Below are 21,724 nucleotides of genomic sequence, written 5' to 3'. Positions count from 1 at the left end.
TAAATTCTTATACAATTTTTATAAATGAGCAAATTATAGTTCATAACAAAATTAGTACCAACATCAAGTGAAACTTTAGTTCAACAAAAAGGAAAATTGAACATGAGTTGTATAAGTAAATGCAATTGGTAAATGATTGATAAGAGTAACTTTGTTATAAATATACTATCACCTTGCGGGTCTTTTAATATTACATATAAATGGTTAGTAAACATAGTTGATAATTATATCTACTAATTTATGGGTCTTTTTTTATAAAATATAAACTTATGGATTAAATTTTACATTTAAAATAATTTGATATCATGATTCGGGTGGAGAATTTGAAATTTAAAGTCATGATATAAAATTAAAATTAAAAATTTATGTAAATTGTATAAATAAATATTAATTTAAAATTAAAATATGAAATCATGATTTCATATTCCACGGCCAAACGCCTACTAAATATTGGGGGCGGAAAAAGGAAGAAGAGTACGCCGTTTTCATTTCCTTTCTGCAAGGACTTATTAAAAAGCGAGCCGTAGAAACAGCCTCTTGCAGAAATGCAAGGTAAGGCTGCGTATAATAGATCCTTGTGGTTCAATTTTTTCTCGGACCTCGCACATAGCGGGAGCTTAGTGCACCGGACTGTGCTGTAAGGACTTATTGAAAAGGAAAAAAAGCTACTTTCAGTTCAGGAGTACAATTTATAAAAAGTCTGGGTGCAAAAGCAACAAAAAACATCTCATAACCTCGGAAACGAAAACAGCGTGTCCATTTTCCCATTTATCCCTCTCGCACGTCACACGACGTTGACGTTTTGAAGTGTACCCTTTTCTCCTGACGGCTAGTAAACCTCTCTATATCTTAAAGCACAAAACAACTTCCCTTAATTTCCTTCTTATTATACCATACGTACATCCCCTCAATTTCTACTTCATTTATTTGCTTCAAATAACTGAATACTGCTATTGTGATTCGATGTCGGTGAGTAGTTCATTATCTCTCGTTTTTTCTTTTTCAGGTGCGAATCAATTTGATCTGTTTAGATTCTATGAATTACTGTTATATTTGATTCGATTTGTTTTGTTTGAATTCATTTTTAGTTTATTAGTACGGGAATAAGTTTGTAATCGTTCTCGATTTAAATGCCCTAGAATTTGCTTCTTCAAATGAAGTCAGCAGTTCTAATTGCACTGTGATGATACCCTAGATAACTAGACCTATATAAATCTGTAAGAAAGTGTGTGACAATGTAGCGCTCATCATCGTAATTTTTTTGCTATCACTATAGATCTTATATAACATAGTTGTGTATTTAGATTCTTGTTGTTTTCGAGCAATTAACTAATCGTAGTAGCTGATTTGGTATCTGAGTGCCTTTTGTGGTCGATTAAAATGCTTTTGGAAGATTATTACTCCTATCTTCTGTACTTTTAGGAGTTACATTAGAAATGTCGAATTAAATGCTTTTGGAAGATTATTACCTTACTTTATAAAAAAAAATGTTTTTGGAAGATTCCAGACCATTAGTCTCATTTGCTACCGGAGACGGGACTGGAGTTATTGATAAGTGAAAAATAATGAGGTCCTTTATTGGACTTGAGTAGACTTGAGGATCAAGTGTATTTGGGAATATTCTGAGATGTTTTTCTCCCTCATATTTTGTGCTTTTAGTAACTAATGATGTTCTCCGTGGCCTCAGTTTTTTTTTTATTACGAGTCATTGCTTCTGTAGAATGATTAATGCACAAAGAAGTTCATTTTCTAAAAGGAAGGCAGTATCTGGGACTGAATGATTAAACTGAATATTTTATGAGAAGAGAAAACTTCAATATCCTATTCCTTAGTGTGACCAATTATCCACAGTGTTTCGAGCCGTGATACCACGGGCCCACTGGGATTTCTCAGTTATAAGAAAAAAAAATATCCTACGTCCTAATGGATTTTGATAATATGTGGTAATGTCAATCGTACACTCTAAGAAGATTTTGTGTAAATAACTCCATTCCTCACGCTTTTCTCCTCCTCACGAGTAAATCCATATGTGAGAAAATTCTTGCTTAATGTTGTCAAAGTTGCAGGATACTCAACTAACCTTCCCAAAAGGAAAAAAGGGAAAACCAACACACATGATGCATGACCTTTTCCCTTACGTCGTCAAGTCGTATTAATCCTTTCTAGTTATTCATCATAATAGGCGAAAACAGTGAAAGTGAGCAATGTCTCTCTGGGTGCATCGGAGCAAGATATCAAGGAGTTCTTTTCATTCTCTGGGGATATTGACTATGTTGAGATGATGAGGTTAGTGTTGGTAATAGAAAATATTTTCATTTTTCTCTTCTCCTCTTGTCTGCTTTCAATCTACGCGTGTTTTCAGATCAGGGAAAACCTGCCTCTTGAGAAAATGAAAGCAGTTAATATAATGTTAGTTCCTTTTTGGTTTCTTTTATGGCTTTATGCAAGTTACTTTTCTGGCTATTGTAGTGAGAATGAGCGATCTCAAATTGCATATGTCACATTCAAGGATCCCCAGGGTGCAGAAACTGCTGTTCTTCTTTCTGTAAGTTTACTTTTATTGTCCTTTGGAGTCCTATGTAAAATCTCTATTGTATACCTGTAATAATTTTTTCTAGTTCAAGTCTTACATATTTGATGCAGAAAATGCTTGTAAGTTTCTTAATGAATGATTGATTTTAGGGCTGTAAAATATATATTGTCATTTGAATTTCGTTGTGTCCATTGAGTGCATTTCCATAAAAGACAACGCGTTCCTGATTATAATCTGTAAGCATCCTTTATCAGAAGTGATAGAAGCCCCTTATTTGTTTTCTAATTTATTCTCTTCACTATTTGTCTCTACATATATTTTGTCTATGAGGTTTGTTGTTTTATCGAATGAGACAATGACAAACAAATTGAGGTTCTTGTTAGAAGATTGTTGAAACAGTTGCTTCACTGGGTTGGTGTTTTCAGTTATCTTTTGAGTCTTATATGTAGTATCTAGAATTTTTGGCCTTTGTAGTTTGTGCTTTTGGTCCATCCTTGGTGTTCTGTTTCATTTTCTTTTCACTGCTGGCCCATAATTGTCATTTACACCAAGGATAGGTTTGCATGTTGATTAATACTAGAGGTGTTTCCCTGTACAGTGTGTTGCTGGAATAAATTTGCTCTGCCCTTTAATACCTGTTATGCTCTTTCTTTCTATAGCTAAAGTAAAATTTTAAGTGGCGGCCACTATAAACTTGTAAGACCGTTAGAAAACTAGATACCATTAGCGTTAATCCGTCCATGTAATACTTAGCACCGCCATTGATCATTTATATTTCAGCTTATATGTTGGAGCCTTCGTATCAGTACAGAAGTCGGAAAGAGGCATCTGATTGGCTTTGTAGTTTGTGCTTCGTATCGTTTGATGTTGTGTTCCATGATACAGACAATCATTTGACTGTTAGAAAATTTTCACTTTTAAAATGCATGAGCTTGTTGAAAATTGCATCTCTTTTGAGAGGAGGCACTGGAAGAGGGGGATGTGAAGCTCTCCTCAAATTCATCTTTGGATTTTAGGTGTCAGTTTTCATTATTTTATACCCCTTCTCTCTTCTGTCGTTCACTTATGTGCTATTGAAGGATTAGGGGAATGATCCCCTCCAGTTCTCTTTCCTTTGCGTAACCCTAGATGGCACAATTGGTAACTGCTAGCCCAAAAGTTGTTGGAAGTCTTGAAGCACACCAGTTCTGCCAGAGAATTGTGCGAACCAAAAAAGAACTGATTTGAAGCAACCCTATGCCCAGCTGATGTATATGTGGCCTTTTCGCTCTGCCATTTGATGGCATTTAAGTTTTGTTCCGAGTCACTGTAGCTATATTTTTTCAAAAGGGTTCTAGGAGTAAAATGCTTCAGAAGAAAGTCTAGGGAGGAAATTGTAGTTAAGAAGCTATGCAGCATGGTAGTGATACAGATAAACTGCATTTAGAAAATTGCAGTTGATTGTTCAGTTAGCTTGCATTTACGCTTTGATTTGAAGGATGAAGGTTTAGCTTCCGTATTTTTGCATTTTTTTGTTTTGTTTTGTTTTGTTTTTGTGCGTGTTTAAACTGATAAACTCATCCGTGGTTTCCAGGGAGCAACAATTGTTGATCAGTCTGTCACAATAGCCCTCGAACCTGACTACGAGCTGCCTCCTTCAGCTCCAGTGCCAATCAAGGTCTGTATAATTTATACAGACATTCTGGATTTTATGTACTGTCTGGTAGTCCCTAACGCGGTGTATGCCTCTTATATATACACACAGGAAACCGAGATTGCTAATGCAGCTGGTGGCGGATCTGCTATTCAAAAGGCAGAAGATGTTGTGAGCAGCATGTTGGCAAAAGGCTTCATCTTGGGCAAGGATGCAGTTAACAAAGCCAAGACATTTGATGAGAAACACCAGTTCATATCCACTGCCTCAGCCAAAGTTGCTTCTTTAGACCAAAAAATTGGCCTCAGTGAGAAAATCAATATGGGAGCAACAGTCTTGAATGACAAAGCGAAAGAAATGGACCAGAAATTCCAAGTTACTGAAAAAACAAAATCAGCTTTTGCAGCTGCTGAGCAGACAGTTAGCAACGCTGGATCTGCCATCATGAAGAACAGATATATTTTGACAGGGACATCTTGGGTTACTGGTGCTTTCAATAAGGTCACCAAGGCTGCAGGGGAAGTGGGCCAGAAGACGAAGGAAAAGATGACAGAAGAGGAACAGGCAAGAAATTCAGCAGCAGGTTATGTGCCTATACATGCTTTTACAGAGTCCCCAAAACCGGAGGAACCCACCAAGCCATCTTCACCTAAGGGTCTAATTCTCTAAGCTTATGCAAAAATATTTGATAAAACTATTTGCTATTCCGCTTGTCTGATCTTTTAGCTGGTCATTGCGTTATGGTTAGATACTTAGATATGCTAGTTATATGAAAAACGTCCTTGTAAGTTTGATGCATAGAACAATAGTTGCTGGACCATTGAATTCCTGTCAAATTCTCGTCTTTGTCAAATATTTGCCTTTGGGTTGGTAATTTGGCTTTTGGAAGTAGAACTGCTGAACATAGCGGATAAAGAATAATTTTTAGTTAAACAGGAAAGGGTTCGGAGACGTCCTATCGTCATCACATCATTGTTATCTTTTACGTTGGTTCTGATTTTAATTTATATTCGGAAAACCTTTTTAGTAAACGGTTTTGAAAACATGTTTTGGGAGTGGGGTGGGTAGAGGATGTTTGAACTTAAAAGAGAAAATGTGTCTGGATCACAGGATTTGAGTGGTTTGCTGTAGATCTCTGTTTCATCCTTCCAAATGCATTTCATTTCTGTAATGATGAGTTTTGCTACAAAAGCTTACCTACCAAAAGAAAAAACAATAAACAAAAACAAAATAAAGTGGGGCAAAATTTGAAAAAAAAAAAATTGAACTATGAACTCATATTGGAACATTCCCATCTATTCCCACCAGACAGCTTTGTTGATTGAAATGAGTTCTTGTCCTAGTCCAGTCTCTTTTTCTTTCACCTGCATGGTTAATTTTCGAAATATTCAATTCATCAATCAACTTTTGCCAAAAAAAATCAGCAATTCATCTATCAACCATCAGATATGAACTAATTGATTACGGATAAAGCTTGAAGATGACTAGTTTTTGCAACTCTGAATAGATCAGATGAAGAGTCCAACAACTTTTTGGAAAAGAAAAAAAAAAAAGACAAAGAGTCGAACAACTGTCGTCGAGAACAGCTTCACACATATTAGTGAAGTGCACCCAGAAATGTGAACTTCGGAGGACTCGTGCCTCCGACAAATTAGAAATTCTACACCACGCATTGCATGCAAACTTTTGTTCAAAGAGAGTCGAATAACACCTCTTCATCGGAGAATACTATGCATACAGAAACCCCAAATTTACGATGGGTGTATAATTTATGTGTAAAAATTTACTAAAATTACAATAAATAGTAGATATGAAATCTGACTTAAGAAATATAATGGTTTAATGTTAAAAAATTTAAAATGTTGAATCCCTAGAGTTTAAATGCTAGATCTGCCTCTGAATGCATAAATAGGTCCAAAACTTCTTCTGTATACTGTACATACTATGTCTTGAATCTGCTTGATTTCTTCGTATAGTTACTTCTTTATATAATAAATCCCTTAGGGAAAATCCTGATATTCCCCACTAATTGCATTATTTCCTAAAAGCCAATACTCATGTCTTCATTTTTTCCCGAAAAGATCTAACTAGATAGCAGTGGCCATGAGACCAACCCAAAGTTATGGCGATGAAGCTAATGCAATTCGAATTAGTGGCCGACTTAGAATTTTAATCAAGCGGGTTCAAATATATTGAAACCTTAAATATGATAGTCGACAATAGAAATTACAGTATTTCTTTTGTGCTGCCCTTGAAATTTAATACTTTGATCGATGTCTTATGTGATAAGAATGTGCCACTAGACGTAAAGCTAAACTTTATAAAGTAGTTGTTAAACCAGGTATGTTACATGGGGCGGAGTGTTGGCCGGTCAAGAACTCACACGTCCAGGAGATGGAAGTAGTGGAAATGAGGATGTTGAGATGAATGTATGGGCATACTAGGAGATATAGGATTAGGAACGAAGATATTTGAGACCAGATAGGAGTGACCTCAGTTGTGGACAAGATGCGGGAGACGAGACTAAGACGATTCAAGCATGTGAAGAGGAGATGCACATATAACGATGCTTCGTGTTCACTAATTGCCCCATAAGGACAATACTTGTATCTTTAGAACATCCAACAACAACAAGGGCTATCAGTTTTCCAATGCCATTTTAATTGCCAAAGACTTGAACAAACTCTAGTACTATATGCTAAAATTAATCAAAAAAGGAATCAAACTACCAAAAACAGCACAAACCAGAAACAAAAAGGCTTACATGTTTTCATGTCCATGAATTATCAAACGCAGCAGAAGTCATAGCCTGAGCAAACTCCTCAAAACTAATACAACCATCACCATCCCTATCAGCTTCCTTTATCATCCCAGTCAACTCCTCTTGTGTAAGCGCATGCCCTAACTTCGCCATTGAATGAGCCAACTCCGCAGCCGTAATCAAACCATTTCCATCTCTATCAAACATCTGAAATATCTTCTTCAATTGTTCCTCCGAATACGGACATTTCGCTGGTATAAGTTCCGGTGCAACCAAAGCCACAAACTCCGAAAACTCAATCAAACCATTGCTATTTCTATCCGCCTTTTGGATTAAATCCTCTAATTGATCATTACTAGGTTTTAAACCTAAGGATCGGAGTAATGATCCGAGTTCAAGCTGCGTTAAGCTTCCGTCGTTGTTCCGATCAAATGATCGGAATATCTCACGAAGCTCCGCTATTTGATCATCGTCAAGCTTTGCATCTCTGCTCATGATCTCTAAAATTTCTCTCCTGTTTAATAATAACGATCTTAATGATTATTCCAATTGCTTTCAGAATTGGTAAGGAGCATAAAACCTCTCTGCTAAAATTATTCAGAATTTTTGGCGGAAATATGAGGAAAATTCGGATCTGTGAATTGATCAAATCATACAAATGATGAAGAACGTAACCGAAGGTATGTAACGCGTGTATATTTTATTTCCGTTTTTAATTTTAATTTTGTGATGGAGCTTTCGATGATTGGGAGTTTCAGATAAGGTAAGAGAAACCGTCAACTCATCCCTTGCCTCTCTTTTCAAAATTTAAAAAAGTTAGTTGAGCTTATCACGCGGATCCTCACTCGGTCACTCCTTACCCGCCACCCGTCTTTTTTTTTTTTTTTTTCCTTTCTTTTATAAAAGTGAAATTTATAATCGTTTCAATTTATGCGAAGGAGTCCGGGTATGATGGTCAAAATACTTAATTTTGATTATGAATTTGGTTATGGATTTTTTTTAAAAAATAAAATATATATATTCGAAAACTACGCGAAAAGTATTATAAGTCAACATAGCTAATGATTCAAAAAATTTAAACAAAGCTAGAGAAAATTATAGTGAAAAAAAGAATTATTTGACTCTCCAAACAGTAATCCTTCACATAAAATGGACACATAATTTGAGAGAAAAATATTCTTTAGAATTTATAGGGAAAAACAAAAACAAATCATATATATTTACACACTTAATCTAGATTATATGTTTTTAAAAATATATCAAGTGAGAATTAATTCTTATTCTTCTAGATAAATAACTTTGCTTTCAATCAAGTGCACCAATAAGAATGAGCTCAAAAGAGAAAAACATAAAGCTATGATAATGATGAATCTTATTGTTTGAAAATCGATAAGAATGAGCTCAAAAAAGAAAAACATAAAGCTATGATAATGATGAATCTTATTGTTTGAAAATCGATTTCGATTATTGAATACCGCTATTTTTATTTTTTATTTTGAGCCACTTGCATTATACTTATATAGACCATACTGGTGGCATTTGGCCCGTGCTAAGTCCGGACCTAAAAAGTTAAATTTATATATATAAAAAAAATCGTAGATATAGTCTAAACTTTAGATTTATTTATACTTGAATGTCAAAAAACATAATGACCAATATTATATTGTGTTAACATAACATCTTTGTCATGAGAGGGCACAAATTTGAACACAATCCAGTATGGAAGAGAAAAGGTGAAGCCGCAGGGCAATTAGGAAAGTCATGAAAAAAGGTGATTCGATCGTTTTACAGATAGAGACTTCTTTCTAGAGATGAAACCATGAAAAGATATACTGGGAAGAAGTTCAAGAAAACTAAAGAGTTAGCAATTTCACGCTCGTTAACTTGAAAAAGTGAACCTATCTAACTTCATCTCTACTTAATAAGTTTTGTTAGAATTGAAACTCTTTTTGAATGCCACAATATTATACATTTTGTACATAAAAATATAATACTTAAAATGTTTTATTATACCTTATATCATGCAAAATTATGCATCCAACGAAAGTCAAACTTTATACTAATATGTACTCCTTCCGTTTCAATTCATGTGAAAGTGTTTGACCGAGCAATTTTTTTTTTTTAAAGAATACTTTTGAAATTTATAGTCTAAATAAGCCATAAAAATTTGTGTGGATATAAATCATTTCATTAAGCATAAAATGGGAAGTTTGAAGTTAAATTGTAACTAAATATGGAAAAATATTATGTCTTTTTCTGGACTAACTAAAATGAAAAGATTGTCGCATAAATTGAGACGGAGAAAGTATTAGTTTAAATCTTAATATTATCTTTTATATTTAAATTTTTTTGGCCCTTATATTATCACAATGACCGCACATAAAGCAAAAGTTATCATGAAATATGGCAATTTTGATAGTTTCTCAAAAGGTATCAAGTAAGCCTTTGAATTAATTTATAATAATCATTTACATAAATTATGTATCCAAACAGTGGAAGGATGTCTTACTAAGTTTTGTTCGTTCAACTTTGGCAACTTACCCAGATATGACCCAGAGAGAGTTCTTCCATCAAATAGAACTTATAAATGAAATACGTCTGTTTTGTTTGGTAAGCTTATAAATGGAAGACGTCTGTTTATCTACGTGATAAATTAGTGACTAAAATTCAGGTACGTGTGGCGCAAAGGAGGGACGAGTTTGGAGACCGATAGCCTGTTTGGCCAATTTTTTAAAATTAGTTAATTTTGAAAAATGTTTTTCTTTAAAAATGTTTTTTAAAATGTACTTAGTGAGAAACAGTCTGTATTTGACTAATCAATTTGAAAAATACTTTTGAACAATAATTAGTGTTTGGTCAAGCTTTTAAAAAGTATTTCTAAGTTTATTTTCTTAAACATGTTTTTTTAAAAAGTACTTTTAGAGATAAACTACATTTTTACCCGCATAATAAAAAAAACTACTTCTTCTTGTAGGAAATCAATCTGTCATCTGTATTGATGTATGAAAGTCATTATATACAGAGTAGGTATCTAACTATCAGCATAATACTAGGCTAAATTATAGGACCTAATTACTATACATAAGGAAGAGATCATGCCCAATATACATTTGCTAATTATGAAAAGATTATCCTAATATTTACGTAGACTATTTCCTAGATTTAAAAAAAATAAAAAAATATATATATTCGAAAACTACGCGAAAAGTATTATAAGTCAACATAGCTAATGATTCAAAAAATTTAAACAAAGCTAGAGAAAATTGTAGTGAAAAAAAGAATTATTTGACTCTCCAAACAGTAATCCTTCACATAAAATGGACACATAATTTGAGAGAAAAATATCTTTAGAATTTATAGGGAAAAACAAATCATATATTTACACACTTAATCCAGATTATATGTTTTTAAAAATATATCAAGTGAGAATTAATCCTTATTCTTCTAGGTAAATAACTTTACTTTCAATCAAGTGCACCAATAAGAATTGAGCTCAAAAGAGAAAAACATAAAGCTATGATAATGATGAATCTTATTGTTTGAAAATCGATAAGAATGAGCTCAAAAAAGAAAAACATAAAGCTATGATAATGATGAATCTTATTGTTTGAAAATCGATTTCGATTATTGAATACCGCTATTTTTATTTTTTATTTTGAGCCACTTACATTATACTTATATAGACCATACTAGTGGCATTTGACCCGTGCTAAGTCTGGACCTAAAAAGTTAAATTTATAAAAAAAAAATTGTAGATGTAATCTAAACCTTAGATTTATTTATACTTGAATGTCAAAAAACATAAGGCAAAATACATCAAAACACCCCTGAACTATACCCGAAATGTCGATATCACACCTAAACTATACGAGCGATCTATTACACACCTTAACTTGTTAAAACTAAATTAAATTACCCCTCGACAGACCAAAACTCAGGCGCGTATTTGTCCACATTTTTTAGCGCGTTGGAGCTGTAAAAAGGGCCATTATAATTTTAAAAAAATGGAAAATAACTTGATAAATCCTAATTAATAACACGGTTAAAACCAATTTTCACCCACCCCACATTTACTTCACCCACCCACATTTACCCATACCCGTTTAGAACCCTAAGGCCAGCAACTCCCCTAAATTTGCTGAAGAACACGCCCAAATCAGAGCTCAAGACCAGTTGTTTTTGAATCAAAGGTAAGTAAATTCAACTTTATTTAGCTTGTTCTACTGTATTTCGCTCGGATTCACCCTTTTTTTTTTGGTTGGTTGCATTTGTCTGTACTCTTTTATTTCGTATGGAGCACTGGTTAAGTTGATTTTTTTTTGTTCTCTTTTCTATTAAAGATTGTTATACAATGGCTAAAATAGGCTTAAGTAAGTTTTGTAAGCAAGAGGATGATCATGAGTTGAAGGATGTGCGATGCAAACATGGATTTCTTTTGCCATTGTTGACTTCTTGGACTCCAAGGAACCCTGGTAGAAGATATTGGAGTTGTCCATATTATGGTGTAAGTGAAATTTATTTCAAAAATTGAACTTTGAAGAAGTGAATTTGCCTTTCAAATATTGAACTTTGAAGAGTTGAAAGACTGATTTTTTTTATTGATTTTATTACATTTTAGGGTGCTAGATCATGTGATTTTTATCTTTGGAAGGATGCTGACATTGATCCAAGATCCAAATTTGTTATTCCTAAATTGGTGGGAAGAATTGGTGAACTTGAAGCATCATTGGAGGCTTTTGGAAAAGATGATTACAAGCCTTCTCCATCAACAAACTCCGTGGAAAGCAAAATTGATATGAACAACATAGAAATTCAACTAGAAAATGTTGGAGAAGACATTAAGAAGATGAAGGAAAAAGAGAAGAAGTGGAAGAGCAAGTTGGCTAAGTCCAAGAAAAGGGAGAAAGTTCTTTTGATTTCGTTATTGTGTATTTGTATTGTAGTAGTAAGTTTTCTATTTCAAAACTTTTTTTTTAGAGGTGTTTCAATGAAGTTGCCCTAAGCTCTTGTTGTAGTTTGGCATATCGTTAGCGGGGTTGCACTTTTTAGTGTTGTAAACAACTTGTTAGTGTTGGCATTTTGTGAAATGAAATGGCAATGTTGGATGTAATGTTGTTGTTGTACAATTCTTAGTCTTGTGCAATTGCTTTGCAAAATTAGTAAGTATAAGGCATAAAACAGTGACAAAATTTCATTTAACATTGAAAGAACTTTCATTAATCGAAGGCATAAAACATGAAAAGAAATAAAGAGACCTATTCTATAATTACGAGCTCCGGTGCCTTCTTATTAACGAAGAAGCATAAGCGCCCGCTGACCTCGAAAGCTTGAAATTCCAAAACATTTCCTCTTTGCAGTCCGTTGTCATCAACAAACGCCTTCCATCCTTGGCAAAGACGCTTATATGCACCCACTTCATATTGCATATAGTAGGCGTGAGCATTGTGAAGAACAATCGCTTCACGGTCATGGTTTGGAAGGAATTGGAAAGTATGGGACGGAAATATGAAGTCATCCTTGTCAACGTATGATTTTGTTAACTTCTTCTCAAATGTTGTTAGGATGGTAGTCATTTTTGGTTTGAGGGGTTGCAATGAGAATTAGTGGAAGAAGTATGATTTAATAAGAAGGCAGAATTGGGTGAAGCATTAACCACCAACCACCTCACTTAAAAAAGCCAAAGGAAATGGTCAAAATCTTGAATTCTGAAAACAGATTACAATGACTTCAAAAAGTGTACCAAGACTTGACCAAAACTGATCAAAATCAGTGCCATTCAACCCAACAATTAAGGCTAACAAAACTGCCAACGATAAAATCAAACAAAACAGCTTAGAACTAAAGTTAAATGCAGTCACAGCTGCATACCCATTAATCAAAAGAGAGTGACTTTACATAGACAAGAACTAACGTTAAATGCAGTCACAACTTCCAATTCAAGTGAAGTCACAGCTGCCCAAAACAAACTTAAATACAGTCACAACTTCCAATTCAAGTGAAGTCACAGCTGCCCAAAAAAAACTTAAATGCAGTCATATCTACCAAACCACTACATATAGTTAAGGCAAAATACATCAAATCACAACTTAAACTGTACCCAAAATATAGATTTGATGTATTTTGCCTGTAGTTAACCCCAACCAAATGCACTCACAGCTGCCTAAACAAAGTATTTAAAAAACTACATAAACAAATCCACAAAGCAGTCACAGCTGCCAAAAACAGTCAGTAAAGCTGGAATGGTCAAATTCACAAGCCAGTGGTGCTGCCTTGGCTCATTTGTACAGCTATAGTCCTGGTTTGACTCTGCTTTTTGTTCCTTCCTTGTTGAAGCTGCCTGGAGGTCATAGCTTGTCTTCCTTTCCATTTCACACCACCACTTGCTTTGTGCTGCAGTTCACCAGTGACAATTGCACTAGATTTGATGTTTCGAACCCTTTCACTTGGCAATCCAGGTTGCTCAAATGAATAGAACTACTTGTTAGTGGTACTTAATTTCAGAAAATGTTAGTTAATTATTAAACATAGAACTGTCTTACATTGATGATAGTTGCTCCACTTTGTGTGTGCAACACTCCCATTCCAACCATCTTTGGCCTTTTAGTAGCAACACTCTACAAATTATACCAAAATATTAGCAACTAGTTCAGCACTGAACTGTACATGAAGTATGTGAAATTATTTACCTTTTCAGTTGATCCCTTTGGCCTACCCCTTCCTCTACCAGTTGGAGCAGGTGCCTTTCTTGGGCCAGAACCTGAACTTGGTCCAGCAGAAGCACTTGCAATTGCACTTGGGCCAGCACTTGGAACTGAACTTGGGCCAGCAGAAGCACTTGCACTTGGGCCAGCAGTTGTAGGATCTCTAAGACATTTCCTTTTATTATGACCTGGGGTATGACACTTACTGCATGTCATTTCAACCCCCCTTTTGGAGAGTTTTCCTATTTTTTTGGGTTCACTTGCCTCTTTCCTCCTAACAGTCTTAGGCCTGCCTGGCATCTTCCTCACTTCAGGTGGTATAACAGTAGGATTTGTGGATGGTGGCCACATCTTCAAGTTCAGAACTAGTTGAATAAAGTAGCTATACGTCTTCATATAGGTATCTCTAGAATACCACTGAGAAATGTAATCCATTGGGTTCAACCTCTTGTGGTGAAGAGCAGCAATTGCATGAGGACATGGGATGCCTTTCAACATCCATGCTCTACAAGAACAAGTTTGTCTAGGCAGATTCACAACATGTCTAAAATGACCTTCAAGAACCTCATACCCTGTATCAGAATTCCATTCAATGCTGCATTTCATAGACCTTGCAGTATGCTCTGTCAGAACTTTCAATGCCATTGGAGAAAATTCATGAATCCAACTGTCACAAAACTCCCTCATTTGTCCTACTCTCTTCATCATTTTGACTCTTATTTCTTCAAGCATAGTTATTACAGTCTTGTGCCTTGCAGCCAGTATCTAAGAGTTGAAACATTCAGCCATATTGTTGTCTATAATGTCACACTTTGTGGTATATTTCATGTAAACCTTGCTCCACCTTTCAGGGTTGTAGTACATCAACTTATCAAGACATTTTTCTCCCAAAAGTTTCATGTAGTCTAAGTTCTCATTCAGCTGAGACTCAAAAGTTGACTTTGCACACCTCCAGAAGCAATCTTCCTTTCAAGGCCTCTGTATTTTTGGGACCAATTGGCTAAAACATGCCTAGCACACATTCTATGTTCAACATTGGGCAGCTGCTATTTTATGGCACTTTCAAGACCCTATGAGGAATAAAAAACAGGCAGTTAGTAAAGTAAAAGAACATTAGGGTAAAGAGTTATGAAATGGAGTGAATTCAACACTTAAATCTTACCTTCTGCATATCTGTTATAACAGCAATGTCTGTCCCATCTCCCAGCTGAAGCTCTATTAAAATTCTAATAAACCAAGTCCAATTGTGCTTGTTCTCAACCTCAACTACTGCCCAGGCCAGTGGCATCATCTGATTGTTTCCATCTTTACAAACAGCAACAAGTAATTGACCTTTTGAGATTCCCTTTAAAAAGCAACCATCCAAACCAATGCACTTCCTACAACCAGCTAAGTATGACTTCTTCATTGCATCAAAACATATGTAGAATCCTCTAAACATTTTTTTCCACCTTCAAATGTCTCATCACTAAGCCTAACTACACATGTACTACTTGGATTTGATCTTAACAACTCATCCCTATAATCTAAAATCCTCCCAAACTCCAAAACATGGTCACCCATCAACTCAGCTAAAACCTTGTTTCTTGCTCTTCTACACACAGTTCTACCAACATAAAGATCCAACTCCTTCTTAATGAGCTGCTGAAACTCAAAAATCCTAATGTTTGGTTGTTCCTTTATTCTCTCATTATAGTGACTAGATAAGAATTTGGTATTGCAAAGCTTGTTCCTATTGGTAGGGTCACACATGTGAATTGGATTATAGGTCTTCACCACAAAGTTGTTAGTCCTAGAGTCAAGACTAGCAAATAAAAGCCAAGGACAACCCTCTACACACCTAACCCTTACCCTTGTAGGTTCATTAATACATTTTTCAATGGCAACATGCTCATGGACTGCATACTTGGTAACTGCAGTTCTAAATTCATTAACACTTTCAAATTGAAGGCCTGTTTCCCACACTATTTTCTTGGAGGTTTTATCAAACACAACTCTGTTTATCACCTTCCTTCTTTTTGCTTTTACTCTCTGTTCAACTACTCCTTCATCATCATCATCAGATATGTCATCTGGATCAGTCTCAAAACTAGCAGCTTTATCTGAGGGGTAATAAGGCTCATCACCAGCCAACTTACCTTCCATAGTGTCTCTATTAGCACTTTCATATTCATCATACCCCATATCTGGCCCTTTTGGTCCTGAACCTAACTTAACATGTTCAGGAACAGGAGCTCTTTTACCCCTCTTCCTTCTTTTTCTTTTTCCAGCTCTCTTTTCCTCCCTAAAACCCCTTAGCTCCTTATCTACATCACTCTCACTATGTACTTCTCCTTCATCAAACAATCCATCTAGGTATGAATCTAAATCACTACCAGTTTCAGAAAAATTAGGGACAACCCTAGTTTGTGAAGATTCAGCAGTGGTATGAGGGGCAGGAATAGATTCATTAGTAGTAGTATGGCAGGATTTGATGCCGCAGCAGTAGTGCTAGGGGCAGGATTTGGTTCAGTAGTAGTATTAGGGGCAGGATTTGATGCAGCAGCAGTAGTATTAGAAGCAAGATTTGATTCAGTATTGTCAACAGTTGGAGGAGTACAAGGGACAGAACTTGGAGAGTTAGGTTGGAGAGGGGCAATATTTTGAGTTGGTTCAAAAGGAGGTTCATTGAATGGCTCTAAATCAGCATCAAATGCATCAAAAGATGGAACACCACTACCCCCAATGTCTTGACCAGTCACTTTATCAAAAGAAACATCACTTTCCCCCTCCACATGGGTTACATATTCTAATAAGGGTGGGACCACTAAGGGCTCTTCAACCATGTGACACACAAAAGCCTCCAAAATATCCCCATCCCCCAAACATGCAGCAACTCGGGTTGTATCCCTATCACATTTGATTTCTACCAATACCACACTATCGACAAATTTAACATAAATTGTGCATTTACCAGGGTCATGCCCTAATTCTTTCACACAATCAAGCAATTCAAAGTAACAAAACCTATCTAAATCCATACGTGTAAATTCAGTTACTTGTCCACCAACGTAGGGTTTTTTGCCAGTCGTTAAATTACCACCATGGTAAAATCGCAAAGTAATCAGTTCATAAGACATATTTCGACCTGAAAACAGTACAAATACTTCAATTTCATAGTCAATGAAATACACAACAACCAAATCGACATTTACATATTCAAGCATTTACCCTGTCATTTACACTGTAAATTTGCAGAAAAATTAAAGATGCAAAAAAAAAAACCCTAGTTCTAATCGCACAATACATAAACAAAATGAGACAATGGACTAACCTTTTAGTAACACAGCCGATTCTTGTCCTCCAAACGTCAACAAAAAAGCCAACTTGGAATCGTCCAAGTTCAAACAATCACCAACACTTCGATTATAGGTTTACGATGAAGAAAAACTAAAAAACTCTATGAAATCCGACAATATTGAGGAGGTAAACTATAAAAATATATGATTTAGGACGAATATTGAACGATTTGTTGTTTGTGGTGTCGTTTGATTTTCTAGGATTTGGGCGTCTGATGTTAAAATGGGTTTGGGTGATTTGAAACGGGTTTGGGGGTGTTAAAATGGGTATGGGGGGTTAAAAATGGGTTTGGGTATTAAAATGGGTTTATTATGTTAAATATATTATAATGACGTGATTATAAAATAAATCAGTTCATTTAATACGTGGCTTCATCCAGGGGCTAGTGTCGCCCACGACATTCACTGATTGGGGGTTTTGGTCTGTCGAGGGGTAATTTAATTCAGTTTTAACAAGTTAAGGTGTGTAATAGGTCGTTCGTATAGTTTAGGTGTGATATCGACATTCGGGTATAGTTCAGGGGTGTTTTGATGTATTTTGCCAAAACATAATGACCAATATTATATTGTGGTAACATAACATCTTTGTCATGAGTGGGCACAAATTTGAACACAATCCAGTATGGAAGAGAAAAGGTGAAGCCGCAGGGCAATTAGGAAAGTCATGAAAAAAGGTGATTCGATCGTTTTAGAGGTAGAGACTTCTTTCTAGAGATGAAACCATGAAAAGATATACCGGGAAGAAGTTCAAGAAAACTAAAGAGTTAACAATTTCACGCTCGTTAACTTGAAAAAGTGAACCTATCTAACTTGATCTCTACTTAATAAGTTTTGCTAGAATTGAAACTCTTTTTGAATGCCACAATATTATACATTTTGTACATAAAAATATAATACTTAAAATGTTTTTATTATACATTATATCATGCAAAATTATGCATCCAACGAAAGTCAAACTTTATACTAATATGTACTCCTTCCGTTTCAATTCATGTGAAAGTGTTTGACCGAGCAATTTTTTTTTTTTTTAAAGAATACTTTTGAAATTTATAGTCTAAATAAGCCATAAAAATTTGTGTGGATATAAATCATTTCATTAAGCATAAAATGGGAAGTTTGAAGTTAAATTGTAACTAAATATGGAAAAATATTATGTCTTTTTCTGGACTAACTAAAATGAAAAGATTGTCGCATAAATTGAGACGGAGAAAGTATTAGTTTAAATCTTAATATTATCTTTTATATTTAAATTTTTTTGGCCCTTATATTATCACAATGACCGCACATAAAGCAAAAGTTATCATGAAATATGGCAATTTTGATAGTTTCTCAAAAGGTATCAAGTAAGCCTTTGAATTAATTTATAATAATCATTTACATAAATTATGTATCCAAACAGTGGAAGGATGTCTTACTAAGTTTTGTTCGTTCAACTTTGGCAACTTACCCAGATATGACCCAGAGAGAGTTCTTCCATCAAATAGAACTTATAAATGAAATACGTCTGTTTTGTTTGGTAAGCTTATAAATGGAAGACGTCTGTTTATCTACGTGATAAATTAGTGACTAAAATTCAGGTACGTGTGGCGCAAAGGAGGGACGAGTTTGGAGACCGATAGCCTGTTTGGCCAATTTTTTAAAATTAGTTAATTTTGAAAAATGTTTTTCTTTAAAAATGTTTTTTAAAATGTACTTAGTGAGAAACAGTCTGTATTTGACTAATCAATTTGAAAAATACTTTTGAACAATAATTAGTGTTTGGTCAAGCTTTTAAAAAGTATTTCTAAGTTTATTTTCTTAAACGTGCTTTTTTAAAAAGTACTTTTAGAGATAAACTACATTTTTACCCGCATAATAAAAAAAACTACTTCTTCTTAATAGTGTCCAATTCTCAAGAAACATCTAATACTCCTTCCATCTCAAAATATTTATCGCATTTTTTATTTACAAGTCCATTAAGAAAGCATTTATAAGGGTAGCATTTTAACTATTTGACCCTCTTAACATATTTCATCGTGTTCTCTCTCGTCAATAAATATTTACTGCATTAATGATGAAATCTCTTAAATGTTGGTAGGTGAACTCACAAAATCAGCCCATTGATGTAATTAATACAAGGGATCAAATGAGAAAAAAACTACTTAATTTTATCTTGGGTAAATAAAACGATAAATATTTTGAGACAAGTGTTTTAGTAAGGACGGCAAATATTTTGAGATTGAGGGAGTAATGAATAAAGATAATTTAGTAAATTATACCTTGTATTTATTATTTTCTCTTAATAAGCATGAAATGAGCTAAAACGACACTTATTTTAGGACAGATGGAGTAACTTGGTTTCTTTTTATTTTTGTTGTTTTTTTGCTTAGACCGTGTATTTTGTTGGATGATTTGATTAACATAATAAAATGGTCACTGGGACCCACCCAGTGATCTTGATTTTTTTTTAAAATAAAAATAAATCATATAGGGGCAACGTAAAAGAGAAACAACACAAAATCTTAAATTGGTACAACACGTGTCACTCCCTAACTGTGAGATGCAAAAGAGCTTAGAAAGGGTTGACTTTTCGTAACTATTCAAAAGGTCTTATTAGCTCAACAGAGAGGACGCTTCCCAAGAAAACTAAGTTTAGGGAATTCCGAAAATAGGTCTGTGAGGACGAGGGAAAGCACTTTATTCTCGCGACACTTAATTTTAGGACAGATGGAGTAATATTAAATCATATAGGGGCAACATAAAAGAGAAACAACACAAAATCTTAAATTGGTACAACACGTGTCACTCCCTAACTGTGAGATGCAAAGGAGCTTAGAAAGGGTTGACTTTTAGTAACTATTCAAAAGGTCTTATTAGCTCAACAGAGAGGACGCTTCCCAAGAAAACTAAGTTTAGGAAATTCCGAAAATAGATCTGTGAGGACGACGAAAAGCACTTTATTCTCGCTTCTATATATTAGTAATGTACTTGGCCCTTGTCATTTGCTTTTAACTATATTTATACACATCATTTATTAGTTTTTTTTTTATATAAAATTTTTATTTCAAAGGCAGAGAGTAAAAGCCATTTCCCTCTTCACTCTGCTCTTGCCATGTCCACTTTCTTCTTTGCTCTCTTTCAAACTTCTACTTCTCCTCCATTTCATCATCTTTGAACCCCACAAAATATTTACCTGTTTTTAAATAATGTTTATCCCCTCAACACAAAAAAAAAAAAAAAAAACAACAACAACAACAACACCATGCACACCCACCCTAGAATCAAGAATGTTGTTTGAGAATTTGTTGTTTCTTCTTTACGGATCAAAGTAGATCGATAGTACCAATATCAAGAAAGCTTTAGAACTAGAAAGTATCTCACTGCATTACTCTAAAAAATGAATTAAAATTATTTTTCAACAACTACAAATACAGAGAATTTTTTGATACAACAGCTTTTTAAGCTACTACAAGCCTCAAAATACTTCTTCCTCTTGTCAATATTCCTTGTAAGAAAATGACTCAAAGCATCAGCTCTAAATTAAGGTCCCCTATAGATTGTTTAATCATTAGGTTCTCCTGCTTCTTCATTTGTTCAATCTGATCATTAGGTGGATTAGACTACCCTGCTTCTTGCTCTAGCTGTGGATCAATTTCCATGGCTCGTTGACCTTGATCATCAGGTTTCGCTGCTTGTTCATTTTTCCCAACTTCCATTGGGCTAGGCCTACATCAGTGATAGAAATTCGCAGCTTTGTGGGGTTGGCCAGTTACTACCGTCAGTTCGTGAAGGGGTTTGCTTCTATTGTTTTGCATTTAACCCTTTTGACTCAGAAAGAGGTACCTTTTCAGTGGTTCGACGAGTGTGAGGAGAGCTTCCAAAAGCTCAAGACTCTATTGACTACAACTCGTATTCTATCTTTGCTCGCAGAGGGCAAGGATTTTGTGATTTATTGTGATGCTTCTCGTTCTGGTTTGGGTGTTGTTTTGATGCATGGAAAGAAAGTGATTGCTTATGCTTCCAGACAGCTAAAGATTCATGAGAAGAACTATCCTACTCACGACTTGGAGTTAGCAGCTGTGGTTTTTGCATTGAAAATTCGGAGGCACTACCTCTAGGTGCCCGTTGCGAGGTATTTACTGATCATCGCAGTCTTCAGCATGTGTTTACTCAGAAGGATCTTAATTCTAGACAGCGGAGATGGATGGAGTTGCTTAAGGATTATGATATTACTATCTTATATCATCCTGGCAAGGCAAATATAGTGGCAGAAGCCTTGAGCAGCAAATCAGCTAGCATAGGTAGTTTGATTGTGTCAGAGCGTCTGTTGGCCATGGAGGTTCAGACTCTGGCTAACAGTTTCATGAGGCTTGATGTGTCTGATTTGGGCAGAGTGTTGGCTTGTGTCAAGGCGAGATGATCGTTTTTGGAGCAGATTAAGGCCAGATAGTTCGAGGATGCGAGTTTGAGTACGATTCGCGATAAAGTCTTGTGTGGTGAGGCTAAGGAGGTCGTGATTGATGATGAGGGCGTCTTGAGAATCAAGGGGCGTGTTTATGTTGCCCGAATTGATGATTTGATTAAGACAATTTTAGCGGAGGCTCACATTTCTAGATATTCTATTTATCCTGGTGCTACCAAGATGTTTCGGGACTTGAGGCAACATTATTAGTGGGCTACGATGAAGCGGGATATTGTTGAGTATGTCTCGCAGTGTTTAAATTGTCAACAGGTTAAATATGAGCACCAGAGGCCCGGGGGTACGCTTCAGAGGATGCC

General features: G+C 35.1%; 2 protein-coding genes across 2 annotated transcripts; one reads left to right on the top strand and one right to left on the bottom strand.

Annotated features, from left to right (window-relative positions):
- The first annotated feature begins 761 nt into the window (after positions 1-761).
- Positions 762-5,133, top strand: LOC132632250 (binding partner of ACD11 1). The gene is made up of 5 exons (XM_060348106.1): positions 762-969; positions 2,183-2,286; positions 2,470-2,545; positions 4,107-4,190; positions 4,278-5,133. The coding sequence occupies exons 1-5, from the start codon at positions 964-966 to the stop codon at positions 4,833-4,835; spliced, it is 828 nt and encodes a 275-aa protein (XP_060204089.1). The 5' UTR covers positions 762-963; the 3' UTR covers positions 4,836-5,133.
- Positions 5,134-5,304: 171 nt separating this feature from the next.
- Positions 5,305-7,727, bottom strand: LOC132632251 (probable calcium-binding protein CML18). Its single transcript, XM_060348107.1, has 2 exons — positions 6,931-7,727; positions 5,305-5,530 (listed from the first exon to the last, which is right to left on the bottom strand). The coding sequence occupies exon 1, from the start codon at positions 7,420-7,422 to the stop codon at positions 6,937-6,939; it is 486 nt and encodes a 161-aa protein (XP_060204090.1). The 5' UTR covers positions 7,423-7,727; the 3' UTR covers positions 5,305-5,530; positions 6,931-6,936.
- Positions 7,728-21,724: the final 13,997 nt, after the last annotated feature.

This window comes from Lycium barbarum, chromosome 3 (genome assembly GCF_019175385.1).
Source record: "Lycium barbarum isolate Lr01 chromosome 3, ASM1917538v2, whole genome shotgun sequence".
NCBI lineage: Eukaryota > Viridiplantae > Streptophyta > Magnoliopsida > Solanales > Solanaceae > Lycium > Lycium barbarum.
The sequence above is the reverse complement of the archived record's forward strand: the minus strand, read 5'-3'. Positions and strand labels throughout refer to the sequence as shown.

What these genes read in the sequence shown, in the direction of transcription:
- LOC132632250 (XM_060348106.1), top strand. An exon ending in GACTATGTTGAGATGATGAG is followed by an intron (nt 2,287 to 2,469) that starts GTTAGTGTTGGT and finishes TGGCTATTGTAG; the next exon opens with TGAGAATGAGCGATCTCAAA. An exon ending in CAGCTCCAGTGCCAATCAAG is followed by an intron (nt 4,191 to 4,277) that starts GTCTGTATAATT and finishes ATATACACACAG; the next exon opens with GAAACCGAGATTGCTAATGC.
- LOC132632251 (XM_060348107.1), bottom strand. Translation starts at nt 7,422, where the DNA reads ATGAGCAGAGATGCAAAGCTTGACGATGATCAAATAGCGGAGCTTCGT.